The 18082-nt window shown below is 35.9% G+C and overlaps 1 protein-coding gene across 1 annotated transcript in view; it reads left to right on the top strand.

Annotated features, from left to right (window-relative positions):
- The first annotated feature begins 465 nt into the window (after window positions 1–465).
- LOC149549321 (Tic22-like family protein) overlaps window positions 466–18082 on the top strand; it is a 139820-nt gene continuing 122203 nt past the window's right edge. Inside the window, exons 1-2 of the mRNA XM_089792770.1 lie at window positions 466–1156; window positions 7004–7095. Of these exons, the coding sequence (XP_089648896.1) occupies window positions 630–1156; window positions 7004–7095 (619 nt within the window). The 5' untranslated portion in view covers window positions 466–629. The remainder of the gene's footprint in view (window positions 1157–7003; window positions 7096–18082) is intronic.

Raw genomic sequence — 18082 nt, 5'->3', positions numbered from 1 at the left:
TTATACTCAATTATACCTAAATATGCATTTTGTTAGTATAATTATCATATACTATGTTTTCAATTAATTTAACAAAAAAATTATAATATTGTTCAAATACTTTTATGTGTATTCATATGCATTTCTTTTTACCAATGTCCAAAAAATGACGAAAGATAAATATTGTTTAATATACATATTTTTTTTTTTAATATATAAATTATAATTATCATGCATGTGGTTGATACTAGCTTTTTTATTTTTATTCAGATAATATCTATATTAAATACACCAATCATATCTTTCCAAATGACCTATATTAAAATAAGATATTGATCGACGTATTTAATATAAATATTTTCTAAATAAATATAAATAAACTAGTATATATATATATATATATATATATATATATATATATATATATAAGATAATTACGGAAGGCAACCAATCTATATATATATAAACATAGATATAAGACCAATTATCGCCACGGAGGGCAACCAATCCACTGAAAAAATTCTTGATATCTCTTCCCAAGTGAAGACTGGATTGTGAAGAGAACGGATTGCGGTCCATAGAAAGGAAACATTGAGAAAAATAGCAGGACAATCCAGTCAAAGGGCTTCTCATTCGTCACAACAGTCACGATGGCATCTGACTGCAACGAGTTTGGGGGTTTCACAGGCCTTCCAATAGAACCTCCGCCAGTAATTCAAAAAATTCCTGACTTCCTCACGCACTTCGTGCATTCCATTTCCCACAACTTTGCAGCCCCATTAGCCTCAGTTTCAAACAAAATAAAGCAGCAGGAAAACAACGTAAACCCCAATCCCAGTACTCTGACCCCGGTACTGCTCAACAACATGCCGGTTTCGACCTTTACATGGCTTTCACCAGCGCCTTGGGACAATATTTCTCTTAAAAATAGTAGTAATGATGCGAACAATAATAGCAGATCATCTGGCAACAATGGGACTAGCTTACAGCGAGTTCCGCAGTCAAGGAGGAGAAGAAAAAGAGAAGGCAGTTTTCCTTCCAATGTCCGGATTGATGGAATCGATTTTGGGAGCAACAGAGGGCCGGCTTTTTTAGGTCAAGCTTTTAGCCTATGCAATCCCTATGGGACGGGACTTATGGCCGTTTCTAAGCGTATCGAGCTGCCCTTTGGATTAAAGTATGTATTATTTTCTTTCTAATATACACATTATTTTCAAGAAGTCCTTTTGCAGGCATTAAAGTTTCTTTAATGTTATAAGTGCAATAAGGATGTTAAGGTCTGCGAAAGGTTAAAATGAGCTCATGAGGCCGGATCTGTAAAATGAAAACTAAAGAATAAGAAGGGCAAGCTCCGATTATTAGTATCCAATCTGGCTTTAATTTTTGTCGTGCTGCACTTAGAATAAAGTGCTTGTTAATATCTGATTTGCCTTTAGTTTTTCTTAATATTGCAAATTTGTTGACTAAGAGGTTACAGTATAATAGCCTAAGGCTGACTTATAGTGTAACACCAGCGCTGGGGTACCTCGGGATGGTGGGGCAAGTTTCTGAGACAGGGGGATAGTGGACCTCAATTTTGGGACGGCAGGGAATGGCGAGGGGATGACAATGCAGGGCCGGGTGTTGTATAGTATATACTATAGATATAGAACTTGAAATGCTAGTTATGAAATGATGGCTCATAATGACATAACAAATTGAATTACTTGAACATTGCAAAATTACAACATGAACTAGAACCATTAAACATTCAACATAGTAACATAGTACACATCCAATAATCAAAATTCAAATAGAAATCCAAAAACCCATTCCTGCAGTGGAGTGGTTGTGGAATAGCGGAGGTGGGGATACTTGGGTACTCTAAGTATCTAGTGCGGGGACGTCTTAGAGATAGGTACTTTGAAGTTTGGAGGGTGGTGCAAGTCTTTCACTGTTGACTAACCATACTTATAAAACAACATATTTTTTACAAGCTAGGGTTGCCATTGCACCAAAATAACATAACAAATTGAATTACTTGAACATTGCAAAATTACAACATGAACTAGAACCATTAAACATTCAACATAGTTACATAGTACAGATCCAATAATCAAAATTCAAATAGAAATCCAAAAACCCATCCCTGCAGTGGAGTGGTTGCGGAATAGCGGAGGTGGGGGTACTTGGGTACTCTAAGTATCCAGTGCGGGGATGTCTTAGAGATTGGTACTTCAAAGTTTGGAGGGCGGTGCAAGTCTTTCACTATTGACTAACCATACTTATAAAACAACATATTTGTTACAAGCTAGGGTTGCCATTGCACCAAAAGATCGACCTGTAAATGGCCGATACAACCACTGCACTTATAGAATCCACAAGAGGTAGTTAAGCCATGTCACAAGTCCTGCGAGAGACGCTGACCCACTGCCAACAATCCCTCTCTCAACATCACTTGCCGTGGGTTGTGCAATTCAAACGTTTGACCAAGCTCTGATCCCACTTGTTACAAGCTAGGGTTGTCATTGCACTAAAAGATCGATGTAGCAATGTTCGATACATCCACTAGACTTATAGAATTCTCAAGAAGCGGCTAAGCCATTTCACAAACCCCATGAGCGATGTTGACACTGCCAACAATATCAACATGCTGAAAGTATAACAAGACTAAGGTAACCAATACAAATAAACAACTTTATCAACAGGTTTCAAGAGTAAGATATCAGGTCTTAAAAGTAATTGAGAGAAAAACTCTTTAATATTGTTGAATGAAAATATGCTAGTATCAATACCATAAGTTTTTAGAGACCCACAAACAACTTCCGAACAAGTAACAACTTACGAAAACCAGCCTTATTGGTTCAACTCATGGAGACCAAACAAACAACAGTCTTTTTGTCCAATCCATATTAGAGAAATTGACTTCATAATTATTGTGATATTGCTATCAGGATTTAACTGTGTGATTTTTGAGTCAAACTCATTGACCCATATTTCATGAGTAGTGATTCAACATGAATCTATCTCTCATGAGAATAAATGGAACACTTAGCACTCATTGGATCTAGGTGATGCTCACAGGGGTGAAGCACCGGGACTTCCCGGGAGGTCACCCATCCCAGTACTACTCGAGCCTGAGCGCGCTTAACTTCGGAGTTTCCTCCATGCTTAAACCCAAAGCTTGCAACCCCATTTGCAGAACCTTCGTATTATTGTTCAGAAAAACAAAAATCTCCTAGGTATTGATTTTATTAGGTAGAGACTTGTTAGAGATTTTGTTCGGCGAGGTAACATTCTTCCAGCTGTAATATTCAAAATTTCATTATGAAATTAAATTTTGAGACTTAAAGTTGCATAGGAAGGTCAGTAGTTTCCTTCACCGCAATAAAAATACCCTCTTTCGGGAGTCGTGGATTGTAAAGTTTTCCTTGATCTCCTTTCAAGACACAAGTTATCCATTTCTGAAGAGATCTCGTAGTGTTTGAAAACCCTTTTGTAGAGCAACCTTGGGTGATGTTTGAAGGTTTATTCTTATAATGCAAACTCCATGTTCATCTAGAGGTCTGAATGCTGCTACCCCTCTTTGTAATGCACCCCATTGGGACTTTATTTGATTTACCTTAAAATGGCCAATTAGGGTTTTACTCTCGCTTGGAAATGACAATTTTCTTAGTCTCTGTCATGTTCCCTACTAGGGAGCTGCAAGTTCCCAAAGATTAACGTAGATTAATATGCAATTTATTCAAATTGAATTAAGAAACAATGAATGATTCATAATGCATTTGACAGTTAACATACATAAGCCCTGATTCCTTACATCCCACCTAATACCAACTTTAAGGAGGATGGGAATCTACTTGTCTTAGGGTGCTTGGACACCAAGTATGTTTTCTCAAGGCATTAGGACCCTGTCCATATCCATCTTAGGTTTCACCTACCTTGTGAGGATTTAGTCCCCCTACACCACACCAACCTATCCTATAAAGGGGCTATAGTAAATGATTAAGGATTAGGCTACTAATATCTCATGTATTATGGAATATAACAGAGGCAAGGTGTAATATTGTACTTACTAATAAATGAGAGACCAATCATAGTCAGCCAAATTATTAGGTGTTGTATCAGTATATGTCTGCTGTTTGCCTTATAGCAGTCTGATCTGCTGCTTGTATTCAGATATCTATCTGTTATTCTGAGTGATTGAATGGCTTATTCCCTCTTCTTAAATATTCATCCTTATGGATAAAAAGTTAAGTTGCTGGTTCGGATCCTGGTACAGATGCTGGTTCAAGATTCAGGTTAAGAATTCGTCCTTATTTTTTTGGGTTGGGTTTGGATTCGTCTATACGAGATTTTTATAAATATACATACATACATACATATATATGTGTATGTATATGTCTATATATATGCAGCAGAAAATAAGCTCATACATAAATGGAGGCAAAAACTTTTTCTTTTCATTCACAAATGCACAAATGACACATAAAACAATCCTTTTGGTCTTTTTAGCAGTCGCTTTTAGGGTTGGAGGGTTGAATAGACCTAAGTTGGCAAAAAAATCTTTATGAAAAAGTTAATAAAAATGATGTTTCAGTCAAATTCGCCCTAAATTCATTTAGGGTTACTCTGTCCAAATCAAAAGTCTTCCAAATTTGTCTAGAATTCCTACAGGGTCCTTCTGAGAGAATTTTGAGCATATTTCCCTGACTGTGGCAGAATTTTGAGTTCAACTGAATCTGACTTTGCAGCGAACCGAATTTTGAATTCCACTTGCCAGGAGCGAATTTGGTAACTTAGATTAAAAGAAGATATAAGATTCCAATGCCATTTCATATCGATCACCCCTTTTTGATTCCATGTCCTTAAATGAAGTTTTTATTTATATCTCTTTTGAGTGCAATTAGTCACACCCTTTCATTTGTTCATGCCTCACACCCTTTGGTTATGAAAAGATGCATCTGTTGGACAACAATGGCTGCCACTTTCACTTTTTATTTAATCTTTGCCTATCTCTTACCCCTCAAATTCACCTTCACTAATTTTCAAGTTTGCACATTTCCCATTTTAGATCTGCATATCATCTTCTAGATCTACATATCTTATCTTATTTCAGATCTGTCCTTATATTTCTGCCTTGAATCTGCTCTAGATTTCCTCTACTTTTTTTCCTCATTCCATTTGGTCCTTTTCCCCCTTTATATCTTCCCAAGCGAAGGAAATATCACATCTTTCCATCATGTTTTCCTTTTGGCAAGAATCACGATCCTACATAATTATCCCTATTTTGAAGAGTCGCAACCCGTCATAATTAAATCCTTTTGAATAGTCACAACCCTCCATAATCAAAACCCTTTGAAAGCTTCATCATTGTTGCCTTTGAAAGAGTCACTTCCTTATTTTCTTTACATTCCTTTCTTCTTTGATTAAGCCTTCTTGAACTCCTGTTCTCTTTTCTTCTTTCTTCCTTCACATCTCCTTTCAAATGAACTCTGCTCCCGTTTATCTCTTATTTTGAAGGAGTCAACTCTTCATGGCATCTCTTGACCTTTCATTAGTATATATTTTATTTATATTTAGTTATTTTTTAGATTTTAATGTTGTTATTATTACATCCTATTTCAGAAAAGGGACATCACGGTCAACCCTTTTCAAATATTCCCTCAAGCAATGCCATTTTTTTTTGCAAATCTTTAACTCTGAGTATCTTCTGCTGTGCAACTCTGATATTATCATAAGGCACCCTAGCCTGGCAAATTGTTTTTGATAGTTTCCTATGTTCTGCAAATCAGAGTTGTAAAATTTGGACTCAACAATTGCTCAACAACCCAAATTTCTAAAAACTCAGGGAAAAGAAAGGCAATATCTCAACAATTTGTTCAAACATTTTTTGGTTCAAATACTGTTCTTTGCTTCAACCAGTAGGAAGGTATCTCCATTTGTGCTTGAATTAAGTGCCTCCATTATAGCTGAAATCTTGCTGCAAGTTTTCACAAGTGATAGCTTGGTGCTTGCATTTGGGGCAAAAAACATAGTCATATTAGCAAATTACATTTAATGCAAAACCTCCTAAATACTGTACAATGTATATGCTTGCAGTTTCTAATTACAGTTGTAGGTTGAGTTTGGTTGCCCAAGGGAACTTTCCCTAATAAATTGAACTTTGTCTGTTTAATTTGTCTTGAAAAGCACACATTGAAAGATCAACAAATTCTAACTCTATAGACCTGCCTGATACTGAAGATGATTAGGTGCATTTAAATCATAGTTCTGTGAATCACGGTGATTCACGTGATTTGGCGATTTGATTCAAGCTAAACGATTTTTTGTGAATTGGTGAATCGAATCAGCGATAAAGGGTTTATGAAATAAGTTACTAAATTTCAAGGGTTTTTTAAATTTGCCAATTCATGGCCGATTCAATTCCGATTCATGGCTGATTCACGATTGGATTCGGCCTTGCCAATTCCGATCCGATTCTGATTCTTGTTACTTTGATTTAAATCATATTATCATAGGTTCCTTCTGTTATAGCTGTGACCATTGAATGTAATCCAGTAATAGTTTTGATTTTTTGGGTGTAACTGTTATTTGTACTTCTGTTTTATGTAGCTAAACAATTGATTTGTTGTGGGAACTTAATACATTTTCAGTTTGGTTGTTTTCTTGAAATAAACTTCAAAGGCTAGCTTGTGCTTTTATAACATTTATTTGTTATAAATTCAGTTGCAATTGATTAGCCAGATTAGAGTCAGGCTTGAGACTAAATGATCAACGTATAATCTTATAAAAAAATATTGATTTCTGGTGTTGCTAGAATTATTATCACACATGTGCCATCTTGTTTTTGTGTATCAGTAGTTTTCCTTCTGATTTTTTTTTGCTGTAGAAGTGTGAACACACATTCTTGAATTTTCATTTTTATTCTCTTGCACACTTAACATTGCAAGCTTCATGTTCCAAGATATTTTGCAATTGTTATTTTTGATGTTATTTCTTTAGTGGAAATTGCATTTAATTTGAGAAAGCTTTGTTCTTTCAGGACTCCCAAGTGGATGAAGAAGATACTTGCATTAGTGACAAAAAATGACATGGATGGAGTTTTTCGATTTTTCTTGGACATAGGTGATGCAGGTATTAGATTTCTCTGATCTAAAATCCAAATAGTAGCCATAGGCATTTGCATATGCATCAGGTGCAGGATCGAAGGCATTTTAGTCTCGCTTTAAGGAAAAACTGTCTTGATAAAAATATCATACATGGCATTAATTATTTTTGTTCAAGAAGACAAAATTAATGCATGTCCTTTAAAAACCTAATTATTTTGGTTAGTTTCTTTGTTATTAGCTGCTAAAACAACTGAACATGTCTTGGCAGATAAATAAAATTGCTGTAATGGAAAAAATATTTTATTCAATCACTGTCAGTTTCCATATTTTTGTTACAACCAATATTTTTTATTTTTCCATTTGATGACAATGCTACTAGAGATAATTCATCTGAATTAGATGTTGTAAACTGCCTTTTGTCAAATAAACATATAATTATTGCAAGAAAATAAACAATGAAAGAATAATTTAGAATCTTCTAAACTAGAAAATGAAATGACCTAATCTTCATGCTGGAATAATTCTAGAAATTTTGACATTCTTATAAAATAGTTTCTAGACTACCTAGAAAATCAGTCCATTTCACATAATTGGAAAACACAGTGCCGAGACCTATGATTAGTATAAGGGAATACTCAACTCATTTCATTGTAAAAGGATATATTTATTGTGATTGTAAATAGTATCATGAACGAGCCATTATCTTGGTAATTACTATTGTTTATAAAAGATTTTATTGATATTAGAGAGGGGATAGAAATTCAGATATTTTTATGCTTCAAAATATAGGATGGAAGTGTTATGTCCCCTTTCTAGGAGACAGGCAGATGATCATTGTGGGCCTACCATGCGTGTCCTGTAGGTCAGCAGAGTGTGGAGCAGATTGTAGGGCGCAGGAAGTCATGCACGAGCAGTTTAGGTAGTTTGGAGCAGTTGAAAATGGGTTCCTAAAATTTAGGAGGGATCCCTATTTTTAGGGATTGATTGGGAGTTGTTTAGGAGGCATTCAAAGACCTCTATGAGCGTTTTTGAGTCTCTGAGCACATTTCCTATTTTTTAGGATGCACTCATATTTTTAGGAGGAACTCTTAGTTCACTGACGGACATTTGGAGGTGCACGCAGTAGACAGGAAACCATTAAGATTTAGTTATAGGTTGATAGGTCTAGTCTCCTACTTTTTAGGAGCATCCCTAGATTTTAGGGAGAACTAGTGCTTAACATGTTGACCACCAGACGGACAAAGGAGATGAGTAGAGACCTCTTAGACAATTTTTGGCACTTTGAGGGAGGTTCCTAAATTTTAGGGTGAGGTCCTATTTTCGAGGAGCAACTACCAGTCAGCCTTCAGGGGTTTAGATAGCAAAAGTGATCACAACATTTAAAAGGTTCTTGATTCGGAGCTTCACATTGGATTTTATTAATAAATAAGGAAATTTTTAAATATTTCTTAAGTTTGGACTTAATAAAATCATAATAATAAAGCATAGTAACATAGGGATGCGTCCCCCCCCTTTTTCCTCCACGCACCAGGGACTTGGGGACTCCATTCCCCCATCCTCAACAGTGCCACCAAATTCTACCACCTCCGTAGAGGATGGGGTTAACTATTTGCTAATTTGACTATTTATGTTCAATGTTTGATGTTCCAATTTAACGCAATGTCAAGTAATTACTCTTTTACATCCTTATATCTTATATTGCAGTACATCTTTTCATAACTAGCATTTTAAGTACCATATGTATAGTATATACAACCCCCTGGTTCTGCCCCATTGTCTCCTTTCCATCCCCAAATTAAGGCCCCTCTATCCCCCCATTCCCCAGGGCAGTGTAACTATGTAGTAAAGTGATATTATAATCACTTTATGAGCGAACAAATTAAAATAAATTGTTGGGCCCCTTAACTTACGTAATGAAGTGAAAATTGTTATTTTAATTAGAGGGGACAAATGATGTAATCTTCCCTTTTGGTTCAATTTTTATAAGGAGGCATAATAAAATAAAGTTATTTTACTATTAAAAGGGGCATAATGAAAGCCTAATTTGAAATTAGTGTTAGAGCTTAAAATTAAAAGTGTTTGGGAGCTTATTTTGCATATATTTGGTTAGAGGATTGAGGACAAAACTCCTAGATACTGAGAACTTGGATGATACCCCATAGCTGTTTGAGTTTTCAGCTTGACGAGCATTTGAAGGATAGCAGAATTTGCAGATTGGTGGAAAGGAAAACAAGTTACAGATATTAAAAGTCTGAATTGCCAAGTTTGATGACAAAATACAATCCCCATTGAGCCGTATACTTCGGCCTAGTCGTAATTCCTCAGTAGCATCCCACAGATCGGACCAAGAGATCAGTAAATTAATCCATTGGGATCATCTTTCAGCTGGCTGTATTCTACTCTCAGCCATACATGATGTCAACAAAGGAAATGAGCTAGGGTTTGACCAATGGTAGCAGATTTGAGACGTCTTTATGCTCAGAATTGCAGATTGGAGCGAGTTTATATAGTATTTGGGAATTCCGGTGATTTCCAGCTAATGTTGATAAGTATTTGAGCCTGGTACAATTTGTGTGAATTGTTTGTTTTACAAAAAAATGAGATTCAAATACTTATCTCAATTTTGTATATTTGCTGATATTTATTATAATCAGAATAGTTTACCAGTTTTAGTTGCAATTGGAGCATTGTAGTTGTTATTTTCAGTATTGTTTTCAGAGACATTTTCAGAATTACTTTCAGTATAGTTAGTTTGGACAACTCAGCCCCCCCCCCAAAAAAAATCAGAATATTGAACCTGCTCTCCACCCTCAACCCAAAAAGGAAAAAAAAGAAAAGCAATCATCTTCAGCGGTCAAAGACAACTCTTTCAACTAAACTCAGAAATTATTACATAATGACCTTGAATGATGGGTGCTTGTTAAAATGTCAATGCACTTAAATTGAAGAATTCAGGGTAGAATTTTTTTGGGATCTTTCAGTAGTATCAAAGCATAGTCTTGCCAACCTGTTGGGTAACAATTGCATTCAATTGGTGTGAAAATCACTTGTGCACAATTCAGTTTGGATTTGGTTTTCAGTTGGATATGGGGAAAAGGTGATGATGGCAAAAGTGTCTAGCAATAAACAGGCATGTAAAGAAATTGAACAAACACAACAAGATAGAAGGGAAGTGGTGCTTAATTTGTACAAGGAGCATGGCATGATACTCTCCCTGCATATGTTAAGAGTGACATAGCTTTTGTTGACTACATGGACTTACATTGTAATGTCCCCTGTTTAATAAATAATATTAAACAAAATAAAATAAAATTATATTATTAAATAAACATTATAACATTTATTATTAAATATATTATTTTTGTAAAATATCAAATTGATGTTATATCAATTGATATAGTGGTAATATAAAATAATAATATAATATAAATGACGATATTGATAATACAATCCTTGCTAATTACATTATATCAAAGGATAAGTTGACTGTGATAGTAATGAACAAATATCAATTCAATAAAGGGCACAACAATAGAGTCAAAGTATTATACAAATCCTATAATGTATAAGGATTTCCGGAGGACAAAGGATTGCCCAAGGGGCTAGTAATATGAATTGGCAGATATAACCGACTGGGATTCCAATTGACAAGTAAGCACGGTGTTAACTGACATCCTTACCATTGATCGATTAAGGATTTCCGGAGGACAAAGGATTGCCCAAGGGGCTAGTAATATGAATTGGCAGATATAACCGACTGGGATTCCAATTGACAAGTAAGCACAGTGTTAACCAACATCCTTACCATTGATTGATTATTATAATAGAATAAGTATTGCTGCAATCTCTATCAAAGAAACACATCAGTAATTAATTATTAGTGGATTGACGGTGGTTTAAGATAGCCATTAAGGAATATCGTTACGATTCCTTAATTAGAATAGATTGTAAGTTTTAAGGAAAATATAATATCCTTGGGCGCTCGATGTGGTAAATCATGGTTAGTGATTGCTAAGAGATACTATTTGAATAGACAATAAACTATAATAACCATCTATTATGAAATGTGCACGATGAGTAAGAATTGTGTCTCCTAATTTGAACGGATGAAGATGGAAATAAATACTCACTCAGTGTAGGGGGGTAAAAGAGGGAGGAGCGGTGGATATGCAGTGACCAGAAGATACTCAGCAAGCAGAAATAATAGACAAGGTGGAAGCAACAAAACTGCAGAAGGAAGAGCAACAAAGAAAATTCTAAGTATAGACAGTCTGAAGTTATAAACATATATGATCAGAAAATGGGAAGAAGATCACAGGTGGTCAGAGAGAAGAAATAATGTGGAGATCAGGGCATCCTAGCGGTTCAAATAAATAGTCACAGGGTTATTATCAAGAGTGAGATGCTAATTGGGAATAACAAGATTATATATAAAACAGTCTCTTGCTTCATCATTCATATCAATTGAAGGAGCAGCAGCCACTTAGGATCCAAGTCAGTAAATATTTGTCTACTCGATAAATATGGAGTATGAATCCATGGAATATACATTAAGAGGATCTGTCAGCAGTAGCAAAAAGACTTAATCAGCATAGAGACACATACAGGATCGGGGAATCACCTATTATAAAGAAATCATCAAGAGCAGGAAGGTGAACAATACCTGTACGAGATTAATAAAGATAAGGAACGACAGTAATACCATCCATTGCAGATCTCTATATTAAATACATTTGAAGTTTATAGAACCACAGATATAACAGAATCTCTTATCATATTCAGATCGATCCTTGGGTTGCAGTGGTTTCGTTAAGAAAATCCCCTACCTAAGTCAAATCAGATATTGCAGGAGTTCATTGGATCCATCTATTTGCACGTCAATATCTATATTTGCGAATTGGTCTTATCTACTGTCAAGACATCATAGATTTGCTTAATTCAAACTATCCATTCTCTAAATCATAAATTCAGGAAAGTTGATGCCATACACATTTGCAAATCAATTGAAATAAATTAGTATCAAATAAAGAATCATTTGACAGAAATCTCTTATAACTTAAGAATTTTCATTAACCTTGAGAATTCCTACAAGGAAAGTAAACAGCTATATTAGAATATTGTAAATTGATATATTTCATTATCCTTAAGAAGGGACACTACATACATCCACAGATAAAGTTGAAGACTGAATGGGCCAAGAATCAATACCTGGAGGCAGCTCAGTACCTATTTACATAGGAAGTCTGCAAGAATCTGTGTGAGGAAGTTGATAAACAGGTAGATTAGTTCCCGAAGACAAAACATTAGTATTGGGTAGGAACTCGTTTGAGGCTTCTTCATCTCTGCAAGAAGTTACACATGTGGATCCTATAGTAGGCAGGGAGGAGACTCCCAAAAGTCTGATTTGGGACAGTATTGCCTTATACCCTCCTTCTCATGATGTGGTAGCTCTTTCACTTGAGAATGCTCCTGAACACGGGTACACTAGTGTTGGTCATGAAATTTTCTATTATAATGCACTTGAAGAGGTCAAAAACATGACTAGAACACATGTAAATAGTCCTGAAATTCATAATAGCACTATCATAATCCCTCTTTTCCAATATATGGCAGCTTGCAATAAGAAGAGGATATGGATTCACATCCTACAGTTGAGGGTACACATAGTTTAAGCATGAGCCACAGTGATGGGAATGATACAACCCATCATAAGTTTGATTTTAAAGTACTTTGGGCTTTGGACGTAGGTCACTCTCAGAGGATAGATGCACACTGGATACATAGAGCTACCCAAGGCAAGATGCTTGTTGCCCAGGGAAGTAAAAACTTCAAAAGAGTCAAAGAATGTTGCAATCAGCTAGACAATGCATGGGGACAAAGAAAAACATCCTTTAGGTCTTTATTTCTTCTGGTAAAGAGTAAGCATAAGACTGTTTTTTTCTTCCAGAAAAGAGTGAGCATAAGAATGATTTTCTGAGTTTTACCAGCAGTTCAATTCCATCTCATGAGTCAAATTTGAGCCCTTGCTTTGAGAACATTGAGGTAGAGTTGGTTAGCTATGAAGCTGACTCCTTCCTACCTAGAGTTGATGAGGTATGTGATGACATTCATAGTGGATCTAACACTCCAATGTTTTCTATATTGAATACTGAAGTTACCCATAGCTCCTCATAGATTATGTCACCGCTTTCTGATGGTATGGCAGCGATCTACTTGTTGACTGGTGATCCATACTTCATAGGTCATACATGGGACATTGGCTATCCTAGTTGGAGTTAAGTTGCATTTCCTGATTTTTCGTGGCCTACATTAGCTATTCAGTCATTTGGGAGTGCATGGGAGTATGATTATTGGATGGACCTGAAGTATGAGATACCTTTCTATGGGTTGCATTGGTATGATGGCGCCTATGACATTATTCAGTTTACTAGTCCGAGTTGTGATTGCAAGGCATGGTGGCCATTGGAGTTGATTTCCTGGCACATGGGAGTGCATTTTTATGTTTTTTGGATGTTTTACATATCACCTTGTTGTATTGATGTGTTATACTTCTTTGGCATTTCATGCAGTAGGGCCTATATTTTGGTTTGGGATCCAGGTTTTGATTTGTTTGATTTCATAAGGGTTCCAGACTTTTAGTATGTTGCTTTAGGTGTTCAAGTAATATGACCCTTATAACAAAGGGGAGTAGAGAGAGTGGACAATGTTCTACACATAACCTTTGTGGAATCTTGGCATCGACATGTGTGGTGTAGTTCTTTCGTGGATTTTTGGTGAGCTACTTCACTTATGGTGAGTAGTGTAGCAGTTGAATGGAGCCATATGTTCTAGGTTGATATGGGATTTAACAATCGGTTTTCAACATGCAAATACAGTTTCCTTGAGGACAAGCAATATGTAGGATGGAACGACTGTAATGGCTGCTTTAAAGGAGACACATAGATGATTATGATTGGCCTACTATCTAGGTTCCTGTAGCCTAGCAGAGTGTGGAGGGGACCCAGAGCTAGTGTAGAAGGTCGTGCATGAGTTGTTTAGGTAGTTTGGAAGAATTTGATGACACATTCATAAATATTTAGGAGAGATCCGTATTTCTTAGAGATTAACTAGGGCTTCTCTAAGAGGCATTTGGAGACCTCTGTGAGCGTTTTGAAGACTTTGAGTGTATTTCCTATTTTTTAGGATGCACTCCTTGGCACATGGGAGCGCATTTTCATGTTTTGTAGGTGCTCTACATACACAGATGGTTACCTTGTTGCATTGATGTGATATACTTTGATATTTCATATAGTAGGGCCTATATTTTGATTTGGGATTGGGGTGTTGATTTGTTTGATTTCATAAGGGTTCCAAACTTCTAGTATGTTGCTTTAGGTGTTCAGGTAATATGACCCTTATATCAAAGGGGAGCAGTGAGAGTGGACAATGTTCTACACATGACCTTTGTGGGCTCTTGGCATCGACATGTGTGTTGTATTTCTTTCGTGGATCCTTGGTGAGTTTTCTTTATGTAACAAATTATTTCTTATATGTTGGAAAAATAAAGATTATTTCTAGAGATAAATCTATCCTTCATAATAGAATGACATAAAGTAGTTATATTCGTTACTTCATTTAGAAAGAAAAACTAACTACCGAGTTCAATATACAAGAAATGTAAACAATAGTTAAGAATCAATCCTTTTCCAAGTTACATGAAAAGAAACTAATTTAACTTCCATAATTACTTCTACCATAATCACTTGATACTATGATGAACATAACTAAACAAATATACACTTCAAGGGATAACATGAAAATAAGATGAGGGAACACACTCAAGTTCAAGAACTCTTCAAGTATCGATATCTGATAATGTGTTGTGCAAGCCTCGACATTTGGTGAAGAGGAGAAGCATTGGCATAGGCTTAACCTCCCAATCGTGGAACAATCTCTAATGAGAAAGGCCATCCCTACCCCAGGGTTAGGCTTGGGGCACCATGGTCCTGCCATTCGAGCATTGTGGTGTTAGTGTCGACTAAGCAATAGACAAGGCAATGGATATCCTCCATTAAACCTCCCCTCTGTCAACTAGCACCTACACCTCTGGCGATCAAATGCGGCAAGCATGCCTCTAACCTACCTTGGCCAAGTATTTAGATGGGTAGTGTATATAAACCCGATCACTCATCGCTTGACAACCAGAATATACATACATTTGGACAATCATGAGCTGACCCAACTTGTACAGTTTTGATTTGTTTAATGGTTCTTGTTCTGACATTTAAGTTATTTTTGCAAGGTTACTTCTCCTCACCCATTCGTACTTGACTTTCCTGGTCTAGGATGTATCCTGGGAGGTATCAACATATACTAGTGCATCTCTGTTATAGTTACCAGAATTTCTTTCTCAAGTTTGATTCTTATCTCCATTGTATATAGACTATACCACTGTATAAGTTAGACCTCCTAAGTAATATTAGGACAAGCTCTCTATATATATATTTGTTGTACAACATACACACTTGGTTGTGATTGCTAAACGAAAATAATAAAGGTGAAAAAAAAGTTAGTTGATTGGGTCTATATGACATCCATCGCCTGAAATACAAAAATAGAGAATGAAAAGAAATAGCATAGCTCACTCTAATTCATTAATCACGCCTTTAGATAATACTGGTGTTTTTAAATCCATGGATTGTAAATTCAGGATGTCAGTATGGACATTCATTAACATCGATAAGTTTGAAAGAAGACATGATGCATATAAAAGTGAAACAATGGTAGATGGTAGCATGACTTGGATATTGATTCTCACGTGGTGATTGCAATACATCACTAAGAGCTTAGTCTTAAGTTTGCTTACTGGACTTTGAGAAAATGTCGATTACTTGCAGTTTGATGGTGCTGAAGTGCAACCAAAATGAAGGCTTATCAATGCCACATATGCAACAAGAAGAATGGTATATCAATGTCACGTATTCTTATGATTAGGAAAAAGATAGGTGCAAAAACTAGGAAGCAACCTTTGGTTGTAGAATGCTCCCATATAATACTGCACGCTCCCTTCGTTACAAGAAAGGGGAGTCGTGTGACATGATATTTCATCGAGCAAAAGTAACTCCTCATGAATGTTCTAAAAGAAGATTATGACCGATATGGTGGTGGCAAAATCTCAAACATTATGGAATCGATGAGAGACAAATAAGTTTAGCTACACAAGGTTGATGCATACACAAAATATAATTATATATTGACATCATGTTATTTGATGTCACCTATAATTGTACGTACACCTATGCCTATGTATAGATACATATGCATGTGTAACTAAAATCATGTGGTTCACTATATATTAAGTTATACACACACACATATGTACGTATATATGGCCAAACATGTAGGTGCAAATTATAGGTGTTAAAATACCATGGTGCCAATATATAGATTCACATACTGACGACAACTTAAAGTCGCAATAAAGTCAAAAGAAGGTAATACCTATCTTCCCAATAGTTAATTAAATGTTTACTTGTTTTAAGAATTGACTGATTAGCTCATGATTGCCCAAGGTACATTCTGTATTGTCTATTCGTTAAATCCTTCATCAAGGTGGTTAGAGGTCATACTTGATAATCTGTTAATGGACCTTTTTGTTTTGGTGCCCCATTCCTTGAATCCCATTTAGCAATGCTTCCCCCCTTCGTTTGCTCCTGTAACCAAAATGCATATTTCCACAGTAATAACATGTTCCTCCTTTTTTAAATCAAAATATCAAAAACAATAACAATAACTGATAAGTGCAACGACTAACCACTAGTAACATTTATCTTAAAATATAAGCATTCATTATCAGTTTAAATAACAAGGAACAACTAACAAGTCATTTTCGCACAAATCAAAATGGTTAACCATAACTTCCATTTCACAAGATCATGACATCTGAGAGTTTTAACTAACCATTGCAATGACTATAAGATTATTTAGAAAGATAAAAAATTTGGGATGTAACGCTTCACTTCAGGGATACATATTTTTATATTAGAGTGGCATAGTGGTTGAGTGGAGCAATATGTTCTAGAATGACATGGGATTTAATAATTGGTTTCCAACATGCAGATGTAGTTTCCTTTAAGGGCTAGCAATATCTGGGAAGGAAGGGCTATAATGGCCTTTTTAAAGGAGACATGCAAACGATTGTGATTGGCCTACTATCTAGGTTCTTATAGGCCAATAGAGTGTGGAGGGGACCCATATTGGGCGTAGAAAGTCACACATGAGCTATTTAGGCAATTTGGAAAATTTGATGATAGGTTCATAAAAATAAAGGACGGATCCCTATTTCTTAGGTATTGAATTAAAGTTGTATAAGAGGCATATGGAGACCTTTATGAGTGTTTCAAAGACTTTGAGTGCATTTCCTATTTTTTAGGATGCACTTCTTGGCACATGGAGTGCATTTTCATGTCTTTTGGATGTTCTAAATACACAAATGGTTACCTTGTTGCATTGATTTGATATACTTCTTTGGCATTTTATGTAGTAGGGTCTATATTTTGATTTGGGATTTGGGTGTTGATTTGTTTGATTTCATAAGGGTTCCAGACTTCTCGTATGTTGCTCTAGGTGTTCAGCTAATATGATCCTTATATCAAAGGGGAGCGGTGAGAGTGGACAATGTTCTATACATGGCCTTTGTGGGATCTTGGCATCGACATGTGTGGTGTATTTATTTGTGGATCCTTGGTGAGTTGCTTCACTTCTGGTATGCTAATGTTTATATTAGAGTAGTGTAGTGGTTGAGAGGAGCAATATTTTCCAAATTGATATGGAATTTAACAATCGGTTTTCAAGATGCCAATATCCAAGAAGAAAGGACTATAATGGCCCCTTTAAAGGAGACACACAGACGATCATGCTTGTCCTATTATCTAGGTCCCTATGGGCCGACAGAGTGTGCAGTGGACCCATACTGGGTGTTGAAAGTCATGCATGAGCTATTTAGGTAGTTTGGAGAATTTGACAATAGTTTC

Source organism: Cupressus sempervirens, chromosome 7, assembly GCF_028749045.1.
Source record: "Cupressus sempervirens isolate cs-2001-9-10 chromosome 7, ASM2874904v1, whole genome shotgun sequence".
Classification (NCBI taxonomy): domain Eukaryota; kingdom Viridiplantae; phylum Streptophyta; class Pinopsida; order Cupressales; family Cupressaceae; genus Cupressus; species Cupressus sempervirens.
The sequence above is the reverse complement of the archived record's forward strand: the minus strand, read 5'-3'. Positions and strand labels throughout refer to the sequence as shown.